At 39.4% G+C, this 27,844-nt stretch overlaps 1 protein-coding gene across 1 annotated transcript; it reads left to right on the top strand.

Moving 5' to 3' along the window:
* Positions 1–270: 270 nt before the first annotated feature.
* On the top strand, positions 271–27,844 carry NGLY1 (N-glycanase 1). Its single transcript, XM_074838998.1, is given in 14 exon segments — positions 271–302; positions 304–411; positions 1,918–2,032; positions 4,156–4,318; positions 4,321–4,397; positions 7,793–7,952; positions 13,532–13,754; positions 14,490–14,611; positions 15,027–15,172; positions 15,357–15,467; positions 20,745–20,909; positions 22,162–22,350; positions 25,727–25,904; positions 26,430–27,844. Coding segments are annotated over 14 exon segments (1,950 nt in total). The 5' UTR covers positions 271–285; the 3' UTR covers positions 26,606–27,844.

Here is a 27,844-nt window from a genome sequence, read left to right as displayed (position 1 = left end):
AGGATAGGGTAGTTTAGCCGCTCCTGTAACATCCCCGACTTCAGACGGGGCAGCACGGCCGCTGCCCGCCGGAGGAGCGCGGCCTGGGGCAGGACACGGCCGCGGAGCCGCCGCCGCCGCCTCCCGCCGTACACGCTCTGCGCCTTTAAGGCCCCGCCATGCCGGCTGGGGGGGCGGGGTCTGAGGGCAGTGACCTCGCCGTGCCGACTGCGCATGCGTGCTGCCGCGCCTTCCTGGTGCAGCGCGGGGGGATGGCGGCGCTGCCCGGCTGGGGCGGGCGGCGCGATGGCGGCTGCCCTGGGCCTCTTCCTTGCCGGGCTCTCCTGCCCTGAGCGAGCTTCGCCAGAACGGGCGGGAGATCTTCCTGGAGACTTTGCGGCTGCTCATCGCCTACGCGGGCAACGTTCTCCGGTGAGCGGGGCAGGGTGGGGGGCGCCCTGTGTAGCCGCCCTGCCGCGGCCGGGCCGGGTTCAGTGGCCAGCGGCTGGGGCGGCGGGTGTTGCCGCAGGGTGAGCCCGCCGCTTCAGCCCCCGGGGCGCCCGCCCTCCGCCTGCCCCTCTCGTGGGGGGCAGCTGGTGGGGCTGTTGACCCCGAAAGCGGCCCTGGGGGCAGCGGCGGGGGGTGCCCTCACCCACCCCGGGCGGTGGGGTCGGGGTGCGAGGGGCTTGGCTGTCCCGCCCTGCGGCCAGCGCCTGGTTCCCGGCCGTGGCTCGCTGGTCGCGAGTGTGCGTGGTGCCGAAGGCGCCTGTGGGCTCCCGGGCGGAGGTCGGGCGGCAGCGGCCTGACAGGTCAAGCGCCTTGATTAGTGCGTCTGTAAGAAAAGAGTCTGCCGGTGAGTTTAGTAATTCCTGCTGGGTTACTAATGCAGCTTCAGAAACAGTTTATCACAAAACACTCACACGCAGCAGTTTATTTCTGGGCTTACAGACTGACCATCTCAAAGATGAGCCCTGGATTCAATTTTGTTATGCAATATCAAAGTTAAAAAACATCTTGCTTCTTTGTTGTTATTTAAAAATAAGATTAGTTCTCACCTAAGTGTAGCAACTTGGATTTATATATCTATCTTTATTGTTGGTTTGTTTTGACCGTTTCTTTTTTATGTTAAACATAAAAGCCTGCATTGGCCCTGATTCTGCAAGCATTTAAGCACCTAAAAATTAGTGGATGTATAACAAGTAATGCTAAAATAGTAACTTGGGTTTTTTTGTTGCCTTTCTCTTCTGATTCAGGTTGGTATCAAGAGTTAATTATAGTTGAATTTTTGTGAGGTGGCTCTGTAGGATATATATGCACACCAGTATGTATGATTGACCTTGATGTCTTCAAGCAACTCAAGATGTATGAGCTGCCCCTCCCTGTCTATATCTGGTTTGTCAACCACTTGCAAAAACTGTGCTGTGTGACAAAGAACAGTGGGTGACGCCTTTTAAAGACAGAGGCGAGAGAAGAAGGCTCCTCCCTGAAAGAGGAAAGGGGAACTGAGAGGTAGCCCTTCAAGAAGCAAAGAGACCACAGTAGTTCCACCCATGTACCAGGAAGTTTAGCATAGCTTCTGTAGTGGCCTAAAACCATCCAGCGTCAAGCTGAGGAGTTCAATTAGAATGCTACCAGGTGGAAGGGGACATGAAGTTGTCTTTAAGCATCACTGCAGACTAAGCCCTGCTGACTAGGACTACAAAACATGTATTTATGAACTTGAGTTGCAAACTAAAATTTAGAACTAGTTTGTAACTTTCAAAGTTAAGTGCAGAAGGACAAAGCTTTACATAGGTTTCACATTCTGCCTATATGGTGTGAATGAAGCTAAACTTTTAAAAAAATCTCTTATGAATGAGAATGCTGTTTAGTGCAGTTACCCAGCTTTTAAGTGTTTACTTAATTTATAAACATAATTAAAGCTTTTGATTTCTTCAGGAATCTTTATGAAGAAAAATATAGATTAATTCAGATTGGAAATCCAGCATTTTCCACGAGGCTGTTGCCTGTCAGAGGAGCAGTTGAATGTTTATTTGAGATGGGATTTCAAGAGGTGAGTATAACTTAGTAATTTATGGTGTCTTCACCAGTTTACACACTAAAATTTAAAATTGGATTTTTTTTCTTGCTTTCCCAGTTGCAGGGCACTACATTTTAAGCCAGTTGCTATTCTCTTTCAATCCTTGTTTACCTGCAGTTAATCAACAGAAAATTTAGATGAGGCTACTTCAGAAATCTGGTGGAGGTAGAGCTAACCTGATCTGTGAGAAGATTGTTTTTCTGCCATTCAGGCACACTACTAGTTTGCTTAGTGGTCAGTTAGATATCTATGCTGGCACAAATGGTGGGAAATGGGGTTAAAAACCCTTCTTTTAGTAGCAGCCCACTATTAGGTGGATGTTGGACTGCACCATCAGACAGTAGTTTCCATATTGTAAACCTGTGTTGAAACTGTCATTTAGAAGGGGGTGGAGGGGGGGAAATCCAGCTCTTATACTGATGGTAAGAACAAGCAGCAGGGCTTGTGTGGCCCCATAGTGAGTTAGATGAGGGAAGCTGATCTGATTAAAAATTAATCCCCCCCACCAAAAAAACAAAAACCCCAAACTTTTCAGCCAATTCACAGTGTAGCTGCACAAGTACTAGTGTTGTCATGATGGCAGTGGAGGGCAACAGACTATTGAAGTAGTGGGAGGGTGGGACTCTTACCCAGTTAAAACAGTTATGAAACTGTATCCTAAAATAGTCTCGAGTGGATCTTGATTCTGTTGCAGTCAAAAAGATGTATTTCAAAGATTGCTTTGTGTCCTGAAATGGTCCTTGTCTTGGTGGAATTTAAGCCAAAGCTTGTTAAGCTAGAAGCAGCCTTCGTAATTATAGGAGAGCTGGGGTGAAAACCCAGCTCTTGTTTAATGGTGCAATGCTCTTGCTCTAGCATTGCTTTAATTTGTCTATTTGATGCCATGCTTCTATATGGATACATACATGATGGTATTTAGGTCCAGCTGGCATGAGAGCTCTGCCTTCTCTTCAGGTAAAGTTAATTAGTGTAATTGTCCTAATTAAAAACAAAAGTATGCTGAAAGAAATGGTGACAGCAGAGAGAGAAATGGTCTGTGGAGTTATTCTTATGCTGGTGCCCAGGAGATGACTTTTAATGATGTGTTTAAGCCCAGAGCTAGTCAGCGTAGCTAGTGAAGCACTCGAGCAGTAATAACATAGTCATTTTAATCATGTTATAAAGTGCTACTCCCACTTCTCAGACCTTTAAGAGCACGTTGGCTTGGTCTTATGGTTATTTTGTCAGTTGTGGCTGGAGCTCACAAGCTTCTCCAACTGCGATAACTAAAATTGTTCCTTCTTTTGTCTCTCTTGGTAAGCCAACTTTTTCAATTAAAAAATTAGGACTCTTCTGCTGGATCGATACATTCCATTTAGTTTTGTGGTGATTTTACATGTTAAATTGAAGCACTGTGTCTGCAATGATAGGTCACCTAAGGTAACTGTGGATAAACAAATTACTGTTTGATAAAGTGCTGCAGTGGTAGAAACTGAAACTCTCAAAGTATGAATGCTTCAGAATATTCATGTTTTTAGTAACCTTTTTCTTTAGGTTAAGTACACTGATATTTGCTTCTGTTGTAATTACTAATCTTTTGTTATGCTACCAGTAATCATGTTACAATCGAAAATAGGAACCCAGAAATCAAGCTGTGTACAGATCTAAATAAGAACAATATTTCCCATCTGAAAAATCATAAAACCTAAAAGATACGGTATAGAAGAGAATTCCTGGCAGATGTCATTCTAGGGGCTTCTTCCTCAGACTTTGGGTATCCTCCTCTGTTGCCTAGCATTTCACTGCTGTCCTGTGAGAACTGAGCATTTGTTGTTCATTTCTGTTGTTGCTGCTTTCTCTGACAAACTGTAATTGCGTTGTCCATGTGTGGCTCTGCCAAATAAGTTATTAATAAAAACATGTTGCTATGAGCCCTTTTTCTCTAGATGGTTCTTGATCTAATAGCTTCTGCTGTAAGCTGCCTAATCTGAAGGCTGAATCCTGTCAAGCCTTAGTGTGCTAACTTCCAGTAAATGCTATAGCTGTTAGGAGTAGATACAAACCACCGACTAACTTATATCTGCATTAACTGCTGAATTAATTTGTCTAAATTTTAGGGAGAAACTCACCTGCTTTTCCCTAAGGAAGTTTCGATTGAGCAGCTACGTAAAATCAGAGACTTAATTGCTGGAGAGAGGAGTAGCAGACTGAATAAGTCAAATCAAATCCACAGACCATCATCCTCTGAAACTGTGAGCAGTACTCAGACAGTTGCACACAGCCTTCAAGACTTGCTGATTCTGTTCTTGCCCCTGCCCATCAGCAACCAGAAACATCACTTGTGCAATCTCTTGAAATGGTAATTATAATGTGAAAGCTTTGTAGATGTACTAATCTTGAATATAAAGACTGAAGAAGAGTTAACGGTTGGGACAGATTGCTCAGAGAGGCTGTGTAGTCTCCAAATGTGGGTGTTTTCAAGACCTGACTGGATAAAGCCCAGAGCAACTTGGTCTGACCTCATAGCTAACCCTGAAGTTTTTGAGTGTTTTCTTTGGTCTCCATGCAACTTCAACATGAAACATGCCATAAATAGAATATTAGCAAGAGATTTTGTTGAAGATGTCCATAAATGTTTTTACCATTAATCAAGATGTTGTGGAAAAAAAAGCTGATTTGTATTGGAAGGAACAACAAGGTGGGGGAACAAAGTGGGGGAGGGAAGCTAAGACTAGGGCTGTATACTGTCTTTGGTATTTGAGAGCCAGCAAAAGAACAGGAGCACAACTGTAATGTTTATCATTCTAGGTGTCTCAGTTCATGCATTATGACCTCCATGGGTAGCCTGAGAGGGCTTTCTTTTTTCACATGCGACTGTTGTGAGACACTGGAATTTAGCCAGGCAAAGACAAATCTATAGTTATTTAGGCTGTGTTTCTGTTGTCCAAGAGGTGGAGATGAAGTTTCCTGTTGAGAGAGATGCAGAGTCCTTTCATCTGATGTTACCTGGTCTGATGGGAGAACACTCTTTAACACCTCATACAACTTTGAAAAATGAAGTTATGCCTTTTGATAAAAGGTTTGAAGGATGCTTTGGTTTAACTTTCTAAAGAGTTTTTCCCCCTAGAACCAGTGTCAGTCACTTCAGTCTTAAAGCTGATGTAAGATGAATCCTTCCAAAAGCTCATAAATCCTTAAACAGAGTTTGTCTCAAATGATATTTTCAGTATATTGTTGGATGCTGAACTATGACATACTATTGCTTCTCAATACCTACCCAAGATCAGTGGAAAAGAAATGGCAAAGCATAGATTGAAGTAATGGCTTTTGGGGAGAGAGAGCACTCAGTGACCTGTCATCACCCATAATGTCCTTGGGGAAAGGAACTGTTGCAGGCACTTGAATATTGAGCCATTTAATCTAACTGTGTTAGCACACCAGTAGTTGCCTTTAAAATATACTGTCTGGGTTTATTTGAATTTTTGGTTGGGTTTTTTTTTGGTTTGCTTCTTGGGTTTTACTGTTTCAGCCAATTCTGCATTGGAAGTGATTATGAAACTTCTAGAGTGACTTGCTGCATTGCTGGAAGCTTTAAAAGTTGTGTTGGTCTTTCAGTGAGAAAAATGTTGCAGATTTCAGGTTGATTCTTGATGTATTCTGAGGTTAATCCCTCTCATTTCCAGTTATTCTACTCTGTTTTATGCTAGCCATCAGAGTTGTGGATCCATTTCTCTGCAACTGTTATTTCTCCATGCTCCTTGAGATTCAACATGGGTGGTGGGACCAAACTTATTTAGACATTGCTAATGCAATATTGGCACTCTAGTATTGGAATGCTGTATTTCAGCTGATCTCTTCAGGGACTTACAGTACTCTGAGCCATTGAATTCGGTCTCTATGGTCTGGGTTGACTGGAAGGAAGTCCATAAAATACCTTCTGGCTATGACTTGGTCGTTTTGCTTGCACAGCAGTAGGTGTGGTGTTTTTCAGTGAGTATACTGCAGAAGTGTAGTTGTATTATTGTATGTGCTGCTGTCACATGTCAGAGAGATTTAGAGTAGTTTTTGTAGTGTGTGTATTTTTTTCTTGCATATGCATTACACCTGTGATTCATGGGAGTCCTAGTAAACACAGGAAGACTTGAATTATTTGAGACAGCACAGGAACATTCCTGAATGACACTGTTTTAAGGACCTAACCCATCATTGTTTTACCTCATCTGTGGCTCTTCTGTGTTTCTTATTATAAGGTGTTCTTGAGACTTGGAGAAATAAAAGCTCTGGCTATGCATTATTCTGGTGGATGGATTCTGATCCCTTGCTGGATGATGTAGTGATTATAGGAGGAAAGAGGTATCCACACTTAGTTTTGCAGTGAGGTTTACCACACATCTAGATGTTTGCATAAGACTTTATTGGTATACGGTGGTTTCCATGAAACCAGTTAATCACTACTGTAACATTGATGGTGTTTGCCAGTGGGAAATCTGAATTGTCAAAAAATCCGGGAGACTTTGTGTTGTGCTGAGCAATATCTCTGAATGCTTTCAAGAAGCTGACAGAACATGAAGATCTATAATCCACCGGCAGCCCCTAACTTCCCTTATTTCTGTTCTTTCAACTTGTGTTAAAGTGAATCTGAACACAATTGGGTTTATGATGTTTAACCAGTTACCTACAGCTGGCGAGCTCCAGTAAGAGTAAAACCAGTTCTGTTCTCTTTCAGCAGTTAGAAAAAGTAAGGACTGGTCTTGTAGTACTGTCCAGCATCAAAATAATCACTCCTAATTTAAATGCTCCTTTGAAAGAAGTTATCTTCTGAAGAGTTTTCACACCTGTATATTATGTTGCATTTGCTGCTAGCATCTCAGGAAAGTGTGGGATTTTTTTATGAAACAAAGATGGTAGTTAACAGGGCTAAAGCAGTAGAGAAAGGGTAGTTTAGCAGTACCACAGGCTTTCCCTGCCTGCCCCCCCCCCCCCCCCCCCCCCCAAATATGCCAGACTCTTAATTTTAAAATCCCATTTCACTTTCTGTGTTGTCTCCCTTTTAAATGGGAGTAAATAGTTTGCTCAGCTGCTAACACCACTATTAATAACTTTAGCTATTTATTTTAGTAGATATGGGTGTACCTTATTGGGTTGAATATGTAGTTGCCACTAAGTGACACTTGGGATAACTGACTGAAGAAGCCTAGTTCTTATATTTGATTTCTAGTGAAATACTGTTCAGTATATGGTCACAGGGCTATCTATTCAAATCTGGGCCAGAGTTGATCTGTGAGAGAAGGAAAGTAGAAATATACAAGCAGCATTCATGAGTAAGGAATAGAAAAGCAGCCTTCTTCAATAGTAGTTCTGTGAACTGGTGCAGCAGTGTCCAGGAAATTGAATGAATTACAGGTTTTTTTGTGGACTTCAGGTGAAAAGTGTCCAAAAGAAATGGGAGTGGGGGTGTGGAGCAAGTAAAAAATTTTGCTGTCAGAGGTGTCTTTTCTCCCTGAATCAGTACACTTTTTCACTCAAGACACCATTCAGAATGCTTGAAGATTACAAGGCTGGCTTTACAGTTTGGGGGGTGGTGTCTGTGATATTTATGGATATCTTTACAAATAAACATTTTGCCTGTAAAGAAATATATAATGTAATTGAGTACAGAATTGTGATTCACTTAAACTAAAATAGGACAGCTTCGTTCTTTTGGTTTAAGGTGGAAGTTCATAAACCATCTAGTGACTGAAAATCCTTTTGCAGGCTGCAAATATCTTGAAAACACTTCAAACAAAATTTGAGCATCTTGTATTGATGTATGAGAATCCTGCTATTCAGCAGAAAGCACTAGCTTCAATTCCTCTCCAGCAATTGAAAGGGAAGGCTCAGAAAAAGCTAGCACAAGCTACAGGACTGGACAAAGGTAATGCTACCAAGTTATAATGTGTATGAAATGATAAATATTATTTCAAACATCTGGATGATGCATATATCTACTGTGCTTTAGGTGTGTGGATTTGGTCACGTCTGCAGGTTCCAAACGTTGTCTCTAAATTAGAATTACCTTCTTCCTAATTTTCAAATTTTCTACTCTACTCTCTCCTAGTTTGTTTGTTTTTTTTAATTTCATTTTTGTCATCCATCCTTTACTGCTTTCATGTAGAAATTTTGAACTCTTAATTTCTGATTTAGTAGTAAACAGTGCTAGGAGAAACAAATGAGCTGAGCATGTACTGTTACATTCCTTGCACCTAGAGTGAAGTAGCTACAACAATAGGACGGGAGCTTCTTGTTTGAGTAGTCATTGTTTTGAAATTGTCAGAGTGCAATTTTCCCATATGTATTACAATTCCAAATTCAGAATAAAATTTCAAAATGCTGCTTCTGTTTTTAAAGTGATATTGGTCAGATTTTGTGTGATACCTTTCCAATCCAATACAAAGAATCGCCTTTCTTGCTAATGTTAAATGAATAGCGTTGTTCACGTGCCATCCTCTTGGAGCTAGAAGTGAAATATAGGTTAAAATTTATATTCATAAACGCAAAATTGTTTTGAATGTACAAAGCCTTTGTCAGTTTAAAATGACATTTCTATTTTCAAGTAAAAGCTTTAGATGTGTTTCAGCAATATAGTGAAATGTTACTTGTACGAGATAAATATGGTCTTGGAAGTGTTTTAGTTTAAAACAAAAAAATAATTTTCATTGTGAGTCTTCGATAGAAGACTGTATTTGAAGCGATTCTGCTAACTTGGTGGTAGTGCTGTTGATTTGCAAACCAAAACCAAGCTCTTGTCATTATTTTTATAAATGACTTTGCGGTGTCTCATACAAGCACTCACTAACATGTAATTGTACCTTTGGCATTAGGGAACTTTTTGACACTGGATTTTCCTAGTGATTTTTCTCTTTTTATGAAGCTATACTGGGAAGTAGGAAACCACATAAACAAGTACAAAGCATTCTCATTCAGCAATGTAGAACAATGCAATGGGGAAAAGAGACTTGGCAGTAATACATGAAAACTATTTAAATTCCTTTAAAAAGGAAAATAAAGACAAGCATACCTCTTAGACTCTGCTCTAATTCTGCTGTCCACATTATTAAAAAGGAGAAGGAAGGAGGAGGGTGATGTTTCCAGGTGCTTCTTCCCAAACCGTCGAGCTGAACTATTCAGAATGGCTTCCAGACCTTAATTTGGGTACAAATAAAGGGGAAGGGATGGAATTGCACTGTTTTGGATTGTGACACTTTGAAAGCATTTTTAAAGAGCTTTATAGAAACATTCCTTTGGGAATGGACTGTGTATGAGATGTATGGGGAATTGGCCCTTTCAGCTGATTTGGTTTATCTGTATTGCTGTATTAAGTGTCACCTGTGGGAATAACTACTTAGTGCTGGGAGACACGTGTTTCTAGGACTTCCCATAACAGGCATTTTTGGCTAGGAAGATTATGGTCATTTGATCAGAAGTACAGACTTTTTTTTTTAACTGTTTCCCTTTACCACTTTTCATTAGAAAGATGGATTGTGCAGACAAAAATAGCTGCCTGTCACAGCCAACTGTTTTTTGTTCAAATAAATCACATTTGTCATTCTTTCCATGCAATGTTTTCATGAAGGATTTATTTTACGATCCAAGAGAAGAATATTCATATGATAGCAGTCATATTTTCATAGTAGATTCTGGTTTTTACGTTGTTATCCAGGAGAAGAGAATATGGCCTGTGCTTGAAATCTTCTCATTCAGTTTTTAGTAGTAAGTTTGAATATACAAGCATATCCATTTTGTAAGCACTAACACCTTGTCTGAGTGTTTCAGCACAAATGTTTTTCACACATAATAAGTTAAAATAGAAATTTGGCAATTAAAAATCAAGTTTTCTTGCTCTGAGTAACAGATGATCTTTTCTCATGTGCTTCATAGTCTTGGCAATGTGTGTTTTAATAGAGAGCACCCCCCTGCCTCCGCAGAGTCTTGTACCAAAGACTGATTCAGCTTTAGAGGAAGGCAAGAATTGAGCTTAAATAAATAAAACACATTTTACCTAGTTTTTCTTCACCATCCTGAAAAAGGAGCTAGTGCACAAAAATAATTTATAAAAATGCTGCTTAAAGGAAGTTACACTAAACTTGTGTCTTCATATTCATTAGTCAGATCTGACTGCACTGTGACTACAAGCAAACTGTAGTACATAAAATAAGCAGGTATTAATATCAGATTGCAGTGTGGCCTAGATGATGGAGTAAATAGGAGGATTTATCTGAATGATTATGAATCTGAGAAGGAGTATCTCTCAGCATTGTAGCAGAATATATATTTGAGGACCCTAAGGAATTAGAAGGGCTGGATCTCTTTTGGAAGACTGGCTTTTTAAATTTATTAATTAGGTAAAGTGGAGTTATTACTGGGTGGTGGAATAGTGACAGTGTGTGAGTAGATTCTAACACCTGTTGTGAACACAAGAAAGCAAGAAGAGTCTGATGATCTAGTGTGGTGAAATCAGCTAGAGTAGAAAAATAAAGACATCCTGTGTCTAGCTTGAGTAAGCTGACAAAGGTGTGTGTGTGTGTGCTGAATTTATAAACAAACTCAACTTGCTCACATGGTATATGTATATGTTCTACAATAATTAAGCTGTGTTTATAGAAAGTCTGTTCATATTACATCTGGTTGTCTAGACTGCTGTCAGTGTCTAGTTCTTTGAGATTATGAAATCAAAGCATTTGCTATTCCTAGTTTAATAGCTAAGAATAGGAAAAGAATATTTATAGAATCATAGAATTGTTTAGGTTTGAAAAGACCTTTAAGATCATCCAGTTCAACTGTTAGCCTAGCACTGCCAAGTCCACCACTAAACCATGTCCCTAAGTGCCATGTCTACATGTCTCTTAAATACTTCCAGGGATGGTGACTCAACCACTTCCCCGGGCAGCCTATTCCAATGCTTGACAACCCTTTCAGTGAAGAAATTTTTCCTAATATCCAATCTAAACCTCCTTACACAAGGTGCAACTTGAAGCCATTTCCTTTTGTCTTCTTACTTGGGAGAAGAGACCAACACTCACCTCGCTGCAACCTCCTTTCAGGTAGTTGTAGAGAGTGATAAGGTCTCCCCTCAGCCTCCTCTTCTCTTGACTAAACAATCCCAGTTCCCTCAGCTGCTCCTCGTACGACATGTGCTCCAGACCCTTCACTAGCTTCGTTGTCCTTCTTTGGACATGCTCAAGTAATTCAATGTCCTTTTTGTAGTGAGGGGCCCAAAACTGAACACAGTAATCGAGGTGCAGCCTCACCAGAGCCAAGTACAGGGGTAAGATCACTTCCCCGTCCCTGCTGGCCACGCTATTTCTGATGCAAGCCAGGATGCCATTGGCCTTCTTGGCCACCTGGGCACACGCTGGCTCATGTTCAGCCGGCTGTCAATCAACACCCCCAGGTCCCTCTCTGACTGGCAGCTCTCCAGCCACTCCTCCCCAAGCCTGTAGCGCTGCTGGGGGTTGTTGTGGCCGAAGGGCAGCACCCGGCATTTGGCCTTATTGAAACTCCTACAGTTGGCCTTAGCCCATTGCTCCAGCCTGTCCAGATCCCTCTGCAGAGCCTCCCTACCCTCGAGCAGATCAACACTCCCACCCAACTTGGTGTCATCTGCAAACTTACTGAGGGTGCACTCGATCCCCTTGTCTAGATCATCAATGAAGATGTCAGACAGGAGTGGCCCCAAAACCAAGCCCTGGGGGACACCACTCGTGACCGGCCGCCAACCGGATTTAACTTTGTTCACCACCACTCTTTGGGCCCGGCCATCCAGCCAGTTTTTTACCCTGCGAAGTGTGTGCCCATCCAAGCTGCAAGCAGCCAGTTTCACCAGGAGAATGCTGTGGGAAATGGTGTCAAAGGCCTTACTAAAGTCAAGGTAGACAATATCCACAGCCTCTCCGTCATCCAATAAGCAGGTCGCCCTGTCATAGAAGTTTGTCAAGCAGGACCTGCCTTTCATAAACCCATGCTGACTGGGCCTGATCATCTGGTTGTCCTGTATGTGCTGTGTGATGGCACTCAAGGTGATCTGTTCCATAATCTTCCCTGGCACCATGGTTAGACTGACAGGCCTGTAGTTCTTCAGATCCTCCTGGCCTTTCTTGTAGATGGGTGTCATATTTGCTAACCTCCAGTCAACTGGGACCTCCCTCATTAGCCAGGACTGTTGATAAATGATGGAGAGTGTCTTGGTGAGCACTTCTGCCAGCTCTCTCAGTACCCTTGCGTGGATCCCATCTGGCCCCATAGACTTGCGTGTGTCTAAGTGGTGTAGTAGGTTGCTAACCATTTCCCCTTGGATTATGGGGGCTTTATTTTGCTCCCTGTCTTCCAGCTCAGTGGGCTGGGTACCTGGAGAACAACTGGTCTTAGTAGTAAAGACTGAGGCAAAGAAAGCATTAAGTGTCTCAGCCTTTTCCTCATCCACTATGTTTCCCCTGCATCCAATAAAGAATAGAAATTTTCCTTAGCCCTCCTTTTGTTACTGATGTATTTATAGAAACTTTTTTAATTGTCTTTTATGGCAGTAGCAAGACTTAAATTCTAGTTGGGCTTTGGTCCTTCTAATTTTCTCCCTGAATAACCTCACAACATCCTTGTAGTTCTCGTGAGTTGCCCGCCCCTTCTTCTAAAGGTCATAAACTCTTCTTTTTTTCCTGAGTTCCAACCAAAGCTCTCTGTTTGGCCAGGCTGGTGGTCTTCCCCACCCGCTCGTTTTTCAGCATGTGGGGATGGCCTGCTCCTGCACTTTTAAGATTTCCTTCTTGAAGAATGTCCAGCCTTCCTGGACTCCTTTGCCCTTCAGGACTGCCTTCCAAGGGACTCTGTCAACCAGTCTCCTAAACAGACCAGTCTGCCCTCCAGAAGTCGAAGGTAGCAGTTCTGCTGCCCTGTGTCCTTACTTCTCCAAGAATTCAAAACTATCATTTCATGATTGCTATGCCCAAGATGGCATCCAACCATCGCATCACCCACAAGTCCTTCTCTGTTTGCAAACAACAGGTCCAGTAGGGCACCTTCACTAGTTGGCTCCCTTGCCAGCTGTGTCAGGAAGTTATCTTTCGCATACTCCAGAAACCACCTAGACTCTGCTGGAAACTGGAGCCAGAAGAGGAATTAACACTCTCTTCCGAAGCCCTTTAAGAGTATGAGGGGCATGAGAAACTTCACCGGGCATCACTGTATATTTGAATTGTTTTTCTGAGCAGTTTCTTATTCTCACGCTATCTGTAGTCTTCAGGAGTGCAGTTTTTTGTTCTTTACATATGCAGTTTGACATTATTCAGTCTTTGAGAATCTAGATTTTCTTTTTTGTGTGTGCTTAAGTAACAATTGAAGCTTTTTTATAGAGACTTCTAAAATATAATAAAGGCCCAGAGATGGTGATTTATGTAGATACTGAAAAGTTCAACTAAATTATTTTTTCATTTGACCTAACTGTGTGTTGTGTAAATTTTACAGGTGCACATGTAAATGAAGAGGACTTCTTATTGTTGGAGCTCTTGGACTGGTTTAAGAATGACTTTTTTCATTGGGTAAATAATCTTCCTTGCAGCAGGTGTGGTGGGCAGACAGAGCCTAAAAGTGACTACCTGTTGCCTACTGATGATGATCTAAGGTGGAGTGTCCATCGAGTGGAAAATCATTACTGTAACCAGTGTCAGTTCTGTAATAGATTCCCGAGGTGAGCATATAAAGATTTACTTTGTCTTTTTTTTCTTCTCTTTCAAGAAACAGCTCTGCATTTGTGCGTTTTGCGAACAAGTGATACGTTGTTGGTTGAAAGATTAGAGAAACCGTTTTAAGTAACATGATGGGATGGTTGATGAACCAGCAATTGCTCTATAAGATTAGTGATTTTTAAAAACAGTATACTGCTTTTTTTTATGTTACCTTGTTCTGAATACTTGTCTGATTTCCTTCTTGCTATTTATTTTACTGTTAATTTGATAAAGTACAACTTCTAAATAAAATGTTAATATTGGCATAGTATGTAGGTAGGTTTTTGTTATTTCAGGGAAAACTTTAATTTCTGTGGGAAATTACAAAGGGTATTGCATGAGTCTGTAGCAAAAAAGCAAATACCCAATTTTTAAATTTTTTTTCTAACTATTAAAAGACCAGCATACAAAAAAAATCTTATTTTAAGATGGAGTCTAAGTCCATTTTGAAGACTGAGAAAAACCAGATTCATTTCAGTGCTGCTATAAGCATGTGATGGGGTCATGTGAGTCAAAGTGAAAACAGCATTCTGCTTGCACTTCTCTTGTGCAGTACAGCAATCATTTCCATTATCTTCTGTGGACTGAATGGCTCTGAAATATGTTCAAATCCTCACAAAGACAGTCACAATGTAAAGATTTTGAAAGGTGAAATGTATTTTCAATTATTCTGGTTTTGTTTTGTTTTTCTCCTGTAGGTATAACAACCCTGAAAAGCTTCTGGAAACCAGATGTGGACGCTGTGGCGAGTGGGCTAACTGTTTTACACTGTGTTGTAGAGCTGTAGGGTTTGAAGCTAGATATGTCTGGGACTGTACAGGTACCAGTATTCTAGAATATTATAATGTTAATACCAACCTATGCAAAATGAGGCTAAACATTTTATGGTTCTCAGAGTATGTTAGCCATCAGGCAGCATATAGAGTTATGCAGTTCAGCTAACAAAGACAATATAAATTCAATTTCCTGTTTTGCCTGATGAGATGAAATATAGTTCTGCAAGTAAGGTTAGATGATTGACTTCAGAATGATACCATCTTTAGTTGAATCTAAGGGACTGTGATCCTAAGGTAGAAATCTCTGGTAACTTTTCTGAATGTAGATAAACAGAAAATATGTTCTTTCACCTGTTCCTTCATTTAATACATCAGGCAAAGTTACAATATTCTACAGTATTAGAAGAGAGGATCTATCCGTATAATTCTTCGTTTATTCTTGGCCTTTGTTATATATAGATCATGTGTGGACTGAAGTATATTCTTCATCTCAGAAAAGATGGCTTCACTGTGATCCCTGTGAAAATGTCTGTGATAAACCTCTTCTCTATGAAACTGGGTGGGGAAAGAAGCTCTCCTACATAATTGCATTCTCCAAAGATGAGGTAGGAATAATGATGTTAATAATTAACAAACTTGCCCTGAGGCAAGTGTGTGGTGTATTTTACCTTATTGTAATTTCCAGAATTATTATAGAAAAACATACTTTGATTAGTTAGCCTCTTTAAGTGAAGCAAGATACATGGGAATTTTTGGTTGCTTTATTTTCTTCTTCAACTTGTGCTTGAGGTGGTTGATGTGACCTGGAGATACAGCTGTAAACATGAAGAGGTACTCTCTAGAAGAACAGCACTCAGTGAAGCTACACTACGTGAAACAATTAACGCACTAAATAGAACGGTATGTAGCATTTCTTAAATTAATTTCTTTAAGCAAAACATAAGTGTCTTTCCAGAACACAAAGTCCTTGAACAAAGGAATATATTGAGAAACTTGATAGGAATGTCCATGCACTATGGAATATAAAATGCTGCTAACTATACAGAGCTCATTTTACACTGAATACATAAGAATCAGTCACAGTGCCGCACTTATGTGAAATAAGATAAAGAATGGTATGTAAGAGGGTTATCATATTATCTGTTACACAGTCAAATGTGTGTGTATAAAATGTATACCATGTGTATATATTTTTTTCTTGACGGCTTTGGAGTAGACTTGTGCATCAACAGATGTCGGGGGTCGGCTACAGCTGCTTTGTAACTGCGTGGATTCCTTGAGGGAGGCTGAGCATTTTCCACGTGGATAATGCTGTAACTTGGAAGTAGTAATATTTATAGTTATAAGAAATGTAGGCCTAGGTTGTCTTCCATGACTTTTTACAAGCTCTTGGAATGAGGAGGAATGATTCACAGGCTGTTTCCAAGACTTTGAAGAAGCGTTGATACCACCAGCAGAGCCTTGGCTCAGAGCCACATGCACTGTTTATTCCTAATGTCCTCAAAACATGTAGAGCCATTCGCACCTGCATGTCATAGCCACAGAACCTGAGTGCACTCTGCACTCTCTGTTAAGCTTTTTCCACTCCCTACTTGGGACAGGATAAACTTTTCTTGACTCAATGTACTAGAATACCACAAAACTGTGAACCACCTGTGAGGTTCCATTTTGTCCTCACTTCCTTCGGGGGCTAATTCCTGTGCATAGAAGCTTTAGTTCCAGTGTTAGTATACAGCTGATGACTTAATAAATAGATTATGCCTTTTTAGAGGCCTGCTGGCTTGAGGGTTGTAGCCACATGTTAAGAGTGTGAAGAATTGAGCTGGACTCTGTTTGAGGCCAGAGCTTGAAATTGTTTTATCAGTAATGAAAAATTAGAGTCTCATAGTGGAGTGAAGCCCTGAGAAGGCTGCCCAGAGTAGCGAAATAAAAGGAGGTAAAGGATCAGAAATTCAAGTTGAGGAACACATGCACTTTGTGCAGGATTGCACGAATTTGATGACATCCTCTCTGAGCATCGAACCCTTGCTGGCTACAAAACTGATCTGAGGGGCCTTTCTTTTGATCTACTGGCTATAGAAACCAGTAACCAGACTCTTCTCCTCCACCGGTTGTCTGTAGGGAAAGAACACTGGAAATGAGGCACCAGTAAGTTGAAAAATTACTCTGACAATATTGATGGAACCAGGAAGGTACATGCAACTGACTGGCTGGCTTGGCTGACTTCCTCCTCACCTCAATGATGTCACACTAGGATCATTCTCTGTTTCACTTACTCGAGTTTGGAGAACTCCAGTAAAGTGCATTTCCATCTCCAACAGATGGTGCTGCATGTTGGTGTAATGGCCTGTTTTGTACTCATTTCCACCTACCTTATAGGACAGCAGCTCATGGGCTGACATGAGCACTTTTCAAACAGAAATAGCAGGCATTCTGGTCATGTTTTAAATTAAAATATCATTCAAAATTGAGTACAGGGAAGAAAGCTATACATGGGCTTCCAAGACTCTTGTATCTCCTGCCTTCCTTTCTCTACATGTGGAAAATCCGAGCCCTTTTTTCTCTGTACTGCACACTTTCCATACTGCTTTCCAGTATTATTAAAGCTGTCTTCTGATTTTATTAGAACACCTTTGTCAATCTTTTTAATGGTATCTTACTCTGAAGAACAACTTACTCTCCCTTTCTACAAGCTGAATGATACTCATGCTCCCGTCCTCCCACACACGCTTCCTTTTGCCCAATAGCTGTTCAGAATGTTTGATTAATTTATTAAATTAATAATAAATTTAATCCCTGTAAGTAACTGCTCTTACTCCTTTTTTTCTTTTGTCTGCTATAGTTGGAATTGGATTTCAGGGGCTTAGAGGCAGTTTGCCGTCGGATTGCCAAAAGAACAGGGTTTTTTTCCTACATTCATCCTAGGCAAAGGGTGAAGTTCATACTGTGACAACACAGTGAGAATCAAGGGGCCATTAAAAAGTTGCTGTCTGAGGATCTCTGTCGTATTCAGCAGCTTCTGTGGTCAGTAGAGGGGTAAGGCATCTCACCCCTGGAGTTACCAAGACATCTTATACCAGGTTTTCATTACTCTGCTCAGTCACAAGTCTCCTTTCAGCTAGTATGCTGTTTCCTTCACTGCCACCTGTTCAGCAGATAACTGACATAGGCAGTGGCCTCCACTAACTTTCCCTTTTCCCATCATCTCCTAGAGACTGGTTCCACACTAGGAGGGATGGTAGTCTTGGTATCTTTTGATGCAGAGCTCCTAAACTGTGTCTTTCAAGCTCAATCCTTCTAAGTTACAACTAAAGAGAAGCACAGTATGTAGTATACATTATCACCCATACTGTTAGTGAAAATGGAATCTGAGAGATCATTCTTGCTCTTTCCTGCCTAAAGAGCAATGGCTGTGGCTATTACTTCTCTGCATGTCTGTCTGTTTAGTGGCCAAGCAGAGACCACACAACAGTTCAAAGGATGTTGAGTGACTCACTGTTAAATGGAAAAGAGACAAGGATAATTTAATCTATTCAGTACACTATTTTACTTTTCAGAAATACTGTCCGTGTTTTATTTGGGTCAGCATTCCTAAATGGGTGTGTAGCCTCTGGATTACCAACCATCTGATGTTATTCTATAGTGCCATATCACACCTTGTCTACAACTTTTTCTTTACCTACTTTGTATGGATACTGCCCTATTCCATCCATTGTGTGTTACCCCTGTAGAAAAGGGGGAGAGGACCCTGAGCTTCCCACAACTTTAACTGGAAATTGGATAGTGGGGTAGGGAAGCAAATTATTTTTTCATTTGCTCCAGGCCCTGTTTTTGGCAGTGATTGTGAATGGTTGTAGCTACAGCCAGGTCAGCTCTCATAAGGAAAACTAGTAATTTAGGTTGAATTGCAACCATTTCATGGTGATTGATGTGAGATGAACAAGTACTCCTTGTTTAAAGGTTTAAAATTCAATTTCTACCCTCAAATTATCTGTTGCTTACCCAGCAGTGGGTCCACTTAAATGACAAGTTACTGATCTCCTGAAAGCACTGAGTCCTTCAGGAAGCATCAACAGCATAACTTGCACGTGATGCAGAACTGATTTTAAAGCTGCAGTTCACAATTCCTCTTCCTTCCTTCCCATTCCTTTTGTCTACCAAAGAAAGGTGGGGCCTGAGCCTGTAAGTAGAGGGTAATACCTTAAGAACAAACAAAAGCACGAAGTTTGAGCCATGGCAGTTGATAATGGAGTACTTGGAATCCGTTTCAGTATGTGGTTGCCATTGATGACTATGTCATTTGTAGGAAATGTCTTTACAGGTTTTCCTAGCTCAGGCAGTGTTGATCTCTGCAGAGTCTGAGCATTATGCATGTCTTACATGCTGCTAACATTTATATGCAAGAGTCTACTGGGTGGGGGGGAGATGACAAGAATTAGCATATTTATACTCTTTACAGTTGAGGAACTTACTAGTTTCTTGTATCATTCATAAAAGAGGCCTGTCTTCTGAAGCACTTTTTTTTTGTGTTGAAGCACTGTTTTCTAACAGGTTTTTTTTTAAATACTGTTACAACAGCTGCAGAGCAAGGGCAACCAATTCTCAGTGTGGCATCACTAGTTTCAGTGATGATGACTTCTGGGTTTCCCTACATCAAAGTGACTCGAATAAAGTTGTGGCTCGGTATTGTTAACTTAGGGTAAGCCATATCAAACTTCATGTGAGCTGGAGTGAGATCTGTAGTACTGCATATGGGTATCCAAAGTGCCAGGGCAGGTGTTAGATTCAGGAAAGCCTGGAGTTTCACGAGGTACTGCTGGAGTCACTGCTTGTCATCCATCAACACAAGCAGAGGTGTATTGCCCTCTTGCTGTGTTAGAACTGGTATTTGGCAGTTGGAATTTGTTCAGATAGAGGTGCTTCTCATAATTTCTCTGTATCTACTTTCCTTTATCCAGTTCCACATTGTTGTCTGGAATAAAAAGCAAAGAAAGCGTGTTATGTAATTCTTTTTCTTTTCCTCTAATTTACCTGGAAGTGCAGGTGATACGTTTTTCTCAGTTTTCTGATATCTGCAAAAATATGAATGTCATTGTTAAAGACAGAATCAGTCACTGTGAAAAAACTTTCAGAGACCAACTTAATCTTTTGTTTGGGCTTGTTGTGGTTTAACCCTAGCCAGCTGCTTGTTCACTCCCCCTCAGTGGGACGGGGGGGAGAATTATAAGGGTAAAAGTGAAAAAACTCATGGGTTGAGATAAAGACAGTTTAATAGGTAAAGCAGAAGCCACGCACACAAGCAAAGCAAAACAAGGAATTCATTCAGCACTTCCCACCAGCAGGCAGGTGTTCAGCCATCTCCAGGATAGCGGGGCTCCATCACGCGTAACGGTTACTTGGGAAGACAGATCACTCCAAACATTCTCCCCTTCTTTCTTCTTCCCTCAGCTTTTTATTGCTGAGCATGACGTCATACGGTATGGAATATCCCTTTGGTCAGTTGGGGTCTGTCCCGGCTGTGTCCCCTCCCAGCTTCTTGTGCCTCCCCAAACTACTCACTGGTGGGGTGGGGTGAGAGGCAGAAAAGACCTTGACTCTGTGTAAGCACTGCTCAGCAATAATGAAAACATCCCTATGTTATCAACACTGTTTTCAGCACAAATCCAAAACATAGCCCCATACTAGCTACTATAAGAAAACTAACTCTATCCCACCCAAGACCAGCACAGGGCTTAATCACAAAACCAAGACTGTTGCCAGCCAAATCACTCCACCTTAGAGAAGAAAAGTTTGACCCAAAAATTATGCTTGCTTTCTCTTTCCCCAGATAATACCAAGAACAGCTATGGTACAGAATACATATAAATAGCTATAAAATATGCTTTATTACCCAAGGAAATGTATTATAAACATAGCACAAACCGTATTTTAAAAGAAATCTACATAGTTAATGTGTGCAAGTTCACAGAAAAAGCACTGCTGTTGAATAACCATGCAGTTATGCCTGATTTGTATTTGCACATGTGGTATAAGATTAACGTTTATAATAGTCAGTCTAGACTTTAAATATTAATCTGTTATTTCAATTCTTTTTTTCCTCATTGGTGTCACTCTGGATCAGAATTACAAATACCATTTTTCTGAATTTTTGACTTTGTTTCTTAAATGTATTTTCAGAGACAACAATCTTTGTCAGAAAATAGAAGAAGAGAACTCTTGGAAAGAACAATTGTGGAGCTTGTTGAATTTATTTCTCCTAAAACACCTAAACCCGGAGAATACGGTGGAAGGACATCAGGTTCAATGGCTTGGCGAGTAGCCAGAGGTGAAATTGGTCCAGAGGTATTTAACTTTTGCATTGGTGACCGTCTTAGAGGTAGCTAACTAGAGGTTCTATGATTATTGTCTGCAGAGGAATAGCACAGCACTTCATGGTAGGTAGCCTACAGATTTAGTTCAAACAGTGAAACCTGCAAAAACATCAGGTGCAAGTTTGATGTGAATTCAGTAGAGGTCCACAAGTAATTTTTGAGGATTGCTGGTGGTCAATTGATTCTAAAAATGTTTGGGAATCCTTGATCTAAAGTGTGTTTTGCTCATGCAAGTTAATAAGAAATACTCTTTTTCTTTTTAATTAGTTGCAGTGTGACAGAACTAGAAAGTTTAAGGCAGTTGAAAGCAGTTAGGAAAACTTTAAAAACATGTTTATATTATTACTATTGGTTAAAGACTGGAAGTGGGTTTTGATCGACTATTTTTGTTAATAAAATAATGTGGGAGCAATTAGCATTGTGTAAATGGAACAGTCTTTTAAATAATAAGCTCAATTTTTCATATTAATGTTTCTGACTATTTTCAAAAGCAAGATTTTATTTTTACTTACTTTATGCTGTGATACAGTTTATCAGAACTATAGCCATATATAAGCTTGAGCCAGCATGCAAAGGTATGACTTACCCCATCACTCATTATATCAGTTTTGTAGTGATTCTGTCATGTGGAATGACTTACAATCCTAAATAGAACCAGTTAGGTGAAATTAATGAGTTTCATAGGATTGTTTAAGTTTGAGAAACTAAGAGCTCATTTCAGTTCTCCGTAGTTTAGAAGATTTAATTTCTGCTTTGCTGAAACTCATAAGAACAATGACAAATGTTTTAAAAAAAAAAAGTAATACCGTGAAGTTATACTGTATATGTACATTTGCTATTCAAAGTAACCATTTACTTACCAATTGTACAAGAAATATACTCAACATACAGATTTTCTATTCCCAGCATTTTAATCTCTTACCTAAATTTGCTAATTTTATGTTATTTTGTAAATAATTTACTTCTAAAAGTAATTATATGAAAAATTTTAAAATAAAATTGCTGCTGCCTCTGGAAAATGTGCAGTTCCCTTGTAGGAAACAGATTTAAAACTTTTGTTTTGTCAGAAATACTTTTGGCCATGACCTCTCTTAAAAATGACATTTTTTTTTTAGTTGACAGTAAAATTGAATTGGGAAACCATGGCATGCTGTTTAGCAGTAACATAGTCTTACCGAAATACATTGAGGAATGAAGGTGCTTCTATTTTTTGACTTTTTCAGAAAAGAAAAGAAGTACTTTTTATTCCCTCTGAAAAAGAGAAGACATCTAAACTCTTCCACCTCATCTACAATGTAGTAGAAGATAGTTATACACGGATTTCCAATAATAATGAAAAAATAAGTGGCTGGGAAACAGGTGTTTGGAAGGCAGAGTCTATTTGGAGAAAGGTTGAAACAGATTGGAAAATGGTAAGGATAACAGTTATTAAAAGCGTAAAATCTACTGTGAAAGTGCAAGTCCAATAAAATAGAAAACCCTTGCCAATGTTTGGCATCAAAACCTCTTGGTGCTCATTGAATTTAGCTGATGTTAGTAAATGTTAATGTTAAGCTTCAGGTAAGATTGCCAGACTAAGAAATTGGAAATAAATTTAGCTTGTCTTTCAGAAAGGGTGAATGAATTCTCTGCAGGTAGGTAAAATCCTTGCTAAAGCACCAAATTTTTAAAAAATGGCTTCCTTCTTACACTTTTGGACAAATGCACAAATACCGTTTTATTGAAAAGCAGTACTTCAATAAAGGTTTTTGTTTTGGTTTTGAGAATAGCTTTATAGTGTATCATATCTCTTTGATACACAGCCAAAGGAAGAAATTTTCATCCTAAATATTACAGTTCCATCTGCGAGAAGGCATAAACCAGTTATGCGGATTATTGTGTACCCTGCCCAGAATCCTTCCCATCTGTCGGGACAGTGAGCAGCAGCAAAGTCATATGCTCAAGTCTAAGAGGAGGCGATGGTGCCTGTAAGATGGGAAGGGGTCATTTACTGGCCAACAGCTTTTCCTGCAACAGTTACCAACTGTGGAACTGAGCATTTGTTCCTTTCGGGGACTATAGCATGTTATTGCTTTGTTCCCCTGTCATTTTACTAGTCTAAAAGGTCTCTGGCCAAACATTCTTCTAGCTTAGGCAATGGTTTGCATCCCATTGATGAAAAATGGAGCTATCTTTATGACTGTCTTCTGAGGTTTCCTGTGCTGGGTCTGTACATAACAGACTTGCAGAATGCAGTGGGGGAATAGCTTGGAGAGGTTATTCTACATAAAAGAGAAGGAATAAAGGAAGAAACTGGAGAATAGTATAAAACATGTTACACCAGGTAGGCTGATAGGAAAAGAGAAGTAACAAGAACTCAGAACGAGGGACGATTGTTCTCTGCTTCTCTAGGATCTGCTAAAAATCTGATAGTACATCCTATCATCAAGTCTCTAATGATCAGTTATCCTCACTTTTGCAAGAAACATACTGTCTTTGCACTGAAACCAATTACAAGTCTGCTGTTCTGCTCATTTCTACTAATCAACTAAAACAGGGAGGGATCGATCTATAAGACCAGCGAAAAGACTTTACCCTCGTATTCAACAGCACATCAATTTTTCTAGACAAAGGATGAGATGATGGCCTTGAGAAATTAGGAGCTACAGATCTAGGTATATCTCAGGCTTGTGGGTGAGGCATGTTAGTTCTACAGGAATAGCATCCTGCAGAAAATCTGTGTATGAATCTAAAATTACTTTTAGTTGATGATTGTTTGTATTATGGGAGACAGCAGAGGGAAAGGTTGTTTGGGGTTTGCCTGTTCTTTTTGTAAAGCCTCTAGTAGATCTGCAAGGTATGGATTTGGAGTTTGATTCAGCAACTGTCCAAGAAACCTACCAGCTAAAGGAGCCTTCACAGAAATATTTTGTTTATCATTTAGTTATGTGATGAATGGAAAGGAATTTAAATATAAAAGCCACAGTAAAGGTAACTATAGGTATTAGCCCAGGAGTAACAGAAAAGAGGCATCAGTTATGTATTCTGTCTTTGCAACTTTGTTGATCAAAATGATTCACATAGATGATGATCTTGGCCAATCTGATAGTAGCCATCTCCATTGTATTTGTGTATTTTCTTGCTATTCAGTATCACTTGACTTTATAATACATGACTCAGGTACAAAACACAAATCAGATGTAAAACCAGACATAACTTGTCATCTAGGGCTCAAACAAGCAGACTACAGTAGGTGATAATAGGGATGTAAAAACTTGTAGATCTGAAATGCATGGGTTTCTAAAAGCTTGTTTTCCAGAAGGCTTGAACCAGTGGAAGAGAATTTGACTGAGTCTGTCTTTTTTTTTTTTTTTTTTCCTCCTCCCTGAATTCAAACTTTTTTCAAATAATACTAGAAAAAGAGTAGCCAGATGTGAAGGTTAGGGGACAGTCAAAAAGACACAAAAGAAAGCTTCAACTTCTGTTTTTCTGATTTAAATGCTTGGATATTATAATGGAAGATGAGACAGGCTAATGTTTTATTTTTTTATCCCTAAAAGCCTGTGTTTAGTGCACCTCAACCAAGTAGTAATTAATGGAGTGTTTTGGCTTCCTTACTCAAATACAGCAACTCAGTAGGATCTGATCAAGGGAAATCTCTTGCTAGAACCAGCTGAGGTACTTTTAAAAAATTGCATGGAGCACTTTCATGAACATTAAGATTATATTCACACGAAAGCAGGTTAAACTGTTACATTTTCACAGGTGATCTTCAGTGTAACACCTCACACCTTCGGGATTTTTCAGCTTTCTTAAACATGATCATTAACATTTTTATGCCTGGTGCATAGTAACACTAAAATTCTGTTTTATAGTCTGTCAGTGACATTTCTATATTAGGGTAGGATCTTTAGTAAAACATACTATTGTGGTTTATTACCATTTTATTTATGTTTGTTCTTTCCAGTTTAAAAGTTAAAGAGCTGTCTAAGTCTATTCAGTATGACATTAATCAGACCTGGACATGACAGATTTTTGATAAATTTTCTTAACTAAGGATTCTGAAAGGATCATGGCAGTTCTGACTCTCTAATGTGTAATGTCCATTATCTTGGTTTTTTGATCATAGATGCCAGACTTGAAAGGACCATCAGACACTTGTTACAAAATTCTTGTGAGGATTCATAGTAACTTTAATGAATGTTAACATATGAGCTTGACTGTTCAGCCAGGTGAAGTTTAGAACAGCGTTGGGGCTACATTAAATTATGCAAATCTAACAGTTCAAATAGTGTTAATACAGGATTTATGTACAGCTAACATGTATGATTTGCTTTAACCAAGACACGTCAAGTCCTAGGAGAGGTGGTGCGTAGCCAGCAGCCACGTCTGAAGAATCTAAAATGCTGGTTACACAGTTTTCTTCATCAGCAATACTGAACAACCAAAATGAACAATCAAAGTTTGTGGGCCTGTGCATTTATATAAAAAACAGAGGTCTGCTTTTTAAAAAAATAATAAATTTAGGTAGTTTTGTGGCTTAAACTTTACCAAGCATGTTGAAATAGATTAGTGTTCCCTGGTGAAGTGCTATGAACTTGTACAATTACCTAACTGTGGAATAGATTTAAGGATTCAGAATGAGATTTTATACAGAACTGTACTGTGTACAGTTTTAAAGGTTTGGAGGCTTGATAGCAAATGAAAGTGTATTATCTTAAGATTTTATGTCCTTGTTACAACAACTAATTAGATGTGTGTTGGTCATCTCATTTTTTGACATGCTGACTATGTCTTCTTTCTATTTAGGTTTATTTAGCCCGAAAAGAGGGGTCATCCTCTGCTTCCATCAGCTGGAAGTTTGAGTGCAAGTCAGTTGGTCTAAAAATAGATAACATTTCAGTTAGGACGAGCAGTCAGACATTTCAGAGTGGAAGAATAAAGTGGAGACTTTGCTCTCCAACAGCAGAAATTGCTCTGATAGGAGGTAAGTGTGGAATTTAAATAATGAATTATACCATGCAGCAAAGGTGTAACTGGAAATAAATAGTTTATATGGAGAAAGCACTGTGCAAATACTAAAAATGAAATACAAATGCATTTTGACTTTTCCCACTCAGTCTTTCTTATCAAGGTCAAGAAAATACTGTGCATTTAATCAGAACTGGTACAAAATCTAGTTCTATTAATATACACATCCCTATCTGCACCAGAGCAGGCTTAGCAAGAACACAGTGGATACAAGATACTCGCGTGTTTTACTAGGAAGGATAGATGCTCCTATGTGTGGTAGCTTCAATCTTGACTAGGTCCTATGAGCATGAGCACTAAACAAATAATAACTAAAAATTGGCAGCTGTTTTTTTTCTGCCACTGATTGACAGATGAACTTGAGTAGTTGCAACTGAGATCCTTAAACATTAATTACAATTTACCCTTTTTAGCATGCATTCTAGCATTATATGCCATCTGGAGCAGTGGTCACTGAATTGTTTATCTTTTCCTCCAATAGATAAAAACCTTTGCTCCTATTCAGATTTTTCTGGTGCAACGGAAGTTATGTTGGAAGCAAATCTAAATGGAGGAGATGGTGAAGCTGCGTGGCAACACACACAGCTGTTTAGAGAGAGCTTAACAGCATGTGGAGAAAATGGCTTGGAGATAATTATAAAACTCAATGACTTCTGAGAACCTGAACTGAAGAGATGTCCTTTGGATTCCTTGAAGATGTTATACCATGGATACAACATGAAGATTTGGTTGGCAGTTCCTGTTCGTCCTGCTGGCAGCTTATTTCCTGTTTCACTGCTTCCATTTAACGAATGAAACTGCACGTGTATTGAATAGGTAAACATCACGATGAAAACCTCTTCTCTTTAAAAATAAACACCAAAATTAAGGGACTGAACCATTAAATACCCTTTTCTTAAACTTTATGATGAGAAGGAAACAGTTTTTAGGAAGCAAAACATGATCATAAAAGCACAGAGCAACTGTACTTGATATTAATTTGGAGTTTTGGTGTTGGTTTGCTGGGGGTTTTTTTTATAATTACTTGGAAAAACAGTTTGAATTCCATTTTCCAATTACAACAGATGCTTGTGATGATTTTAAAATATTTTAAAGAATAATAGAAGACTTAGACATTTTAAAAGAAAAATATTATTTTGTGTAATAACCAGACAAGCTGAAATTAAGATAAACTTTGAAGCAATCTTGAAATGATCTTGTTAGATATCTAAGTATTAAACTTGTGTTTAATACATAGAAACGTTTGGAAATATGATGGTGTACTAGGAAAATAAACTAATTTTGAATGAATTTTTCATTATGTACCTAAGATTGTCATGGCCTGTGATACGAAATTGAGACTTAAAACATCAGAATTTTTTTCTATGAAAAAATAGATTATTCACTATAAATACTTTTTAATTATATAAATTCAGATTTGCCCACTTTTTAAAAGAGTTAAGCGTGTACGTTGAAGTAAATTTTTAAGCTATTGTCTTAAGTTGCTTTGAATACTATTCCCAAATTTGATGTAAAAATATATACAATTGTTCTGTTAATGCAGCGTTTAAATTTATTTTCATTGAATTATAATAAAAACTGCCACCCAGGAGATGTCAGGTGTAGCAGTGCTGTGAATAAAGTATGGAATGAATGTTCAAATTAGGTAGCCTTTATCAGAGACTTTGAGGAAGGCTATAGCTTGATTGTACAAGAAATTTTCTATTATAGAATATAATGCAAAGTTCAAACTATAGTTTTATTTTAAAATAAGTGAAAATTAGGGACAGTGTTCTCAAGATCAGTGTTTTTAAAGCTTTTTGTTCCTTTTTCTGATGCTTCCAACTGCTGTATTGATTTGAAATTATTGTCAAAATAATTTATGTTGAAATAAATGTTTGCTGACCTTTCAACAAA

Source organism: Strix aluco, chromosome 1, assembly GCF_031877795.1.
Source record: "Strix aluco isolate bStrAlu1 chromosome 1, bStrAlu1.hap1, whole genome shotgun sequence".
NCBI lineage: Eukaryota > Metazoa > Chordata > Aves > Strigiformes > Strigidae > Strix > Strix aluco.
Note: the sequence above shows the minus strand (reverse complement) of the source record. Positions and strands in the feature narration are given on the sequence as shown.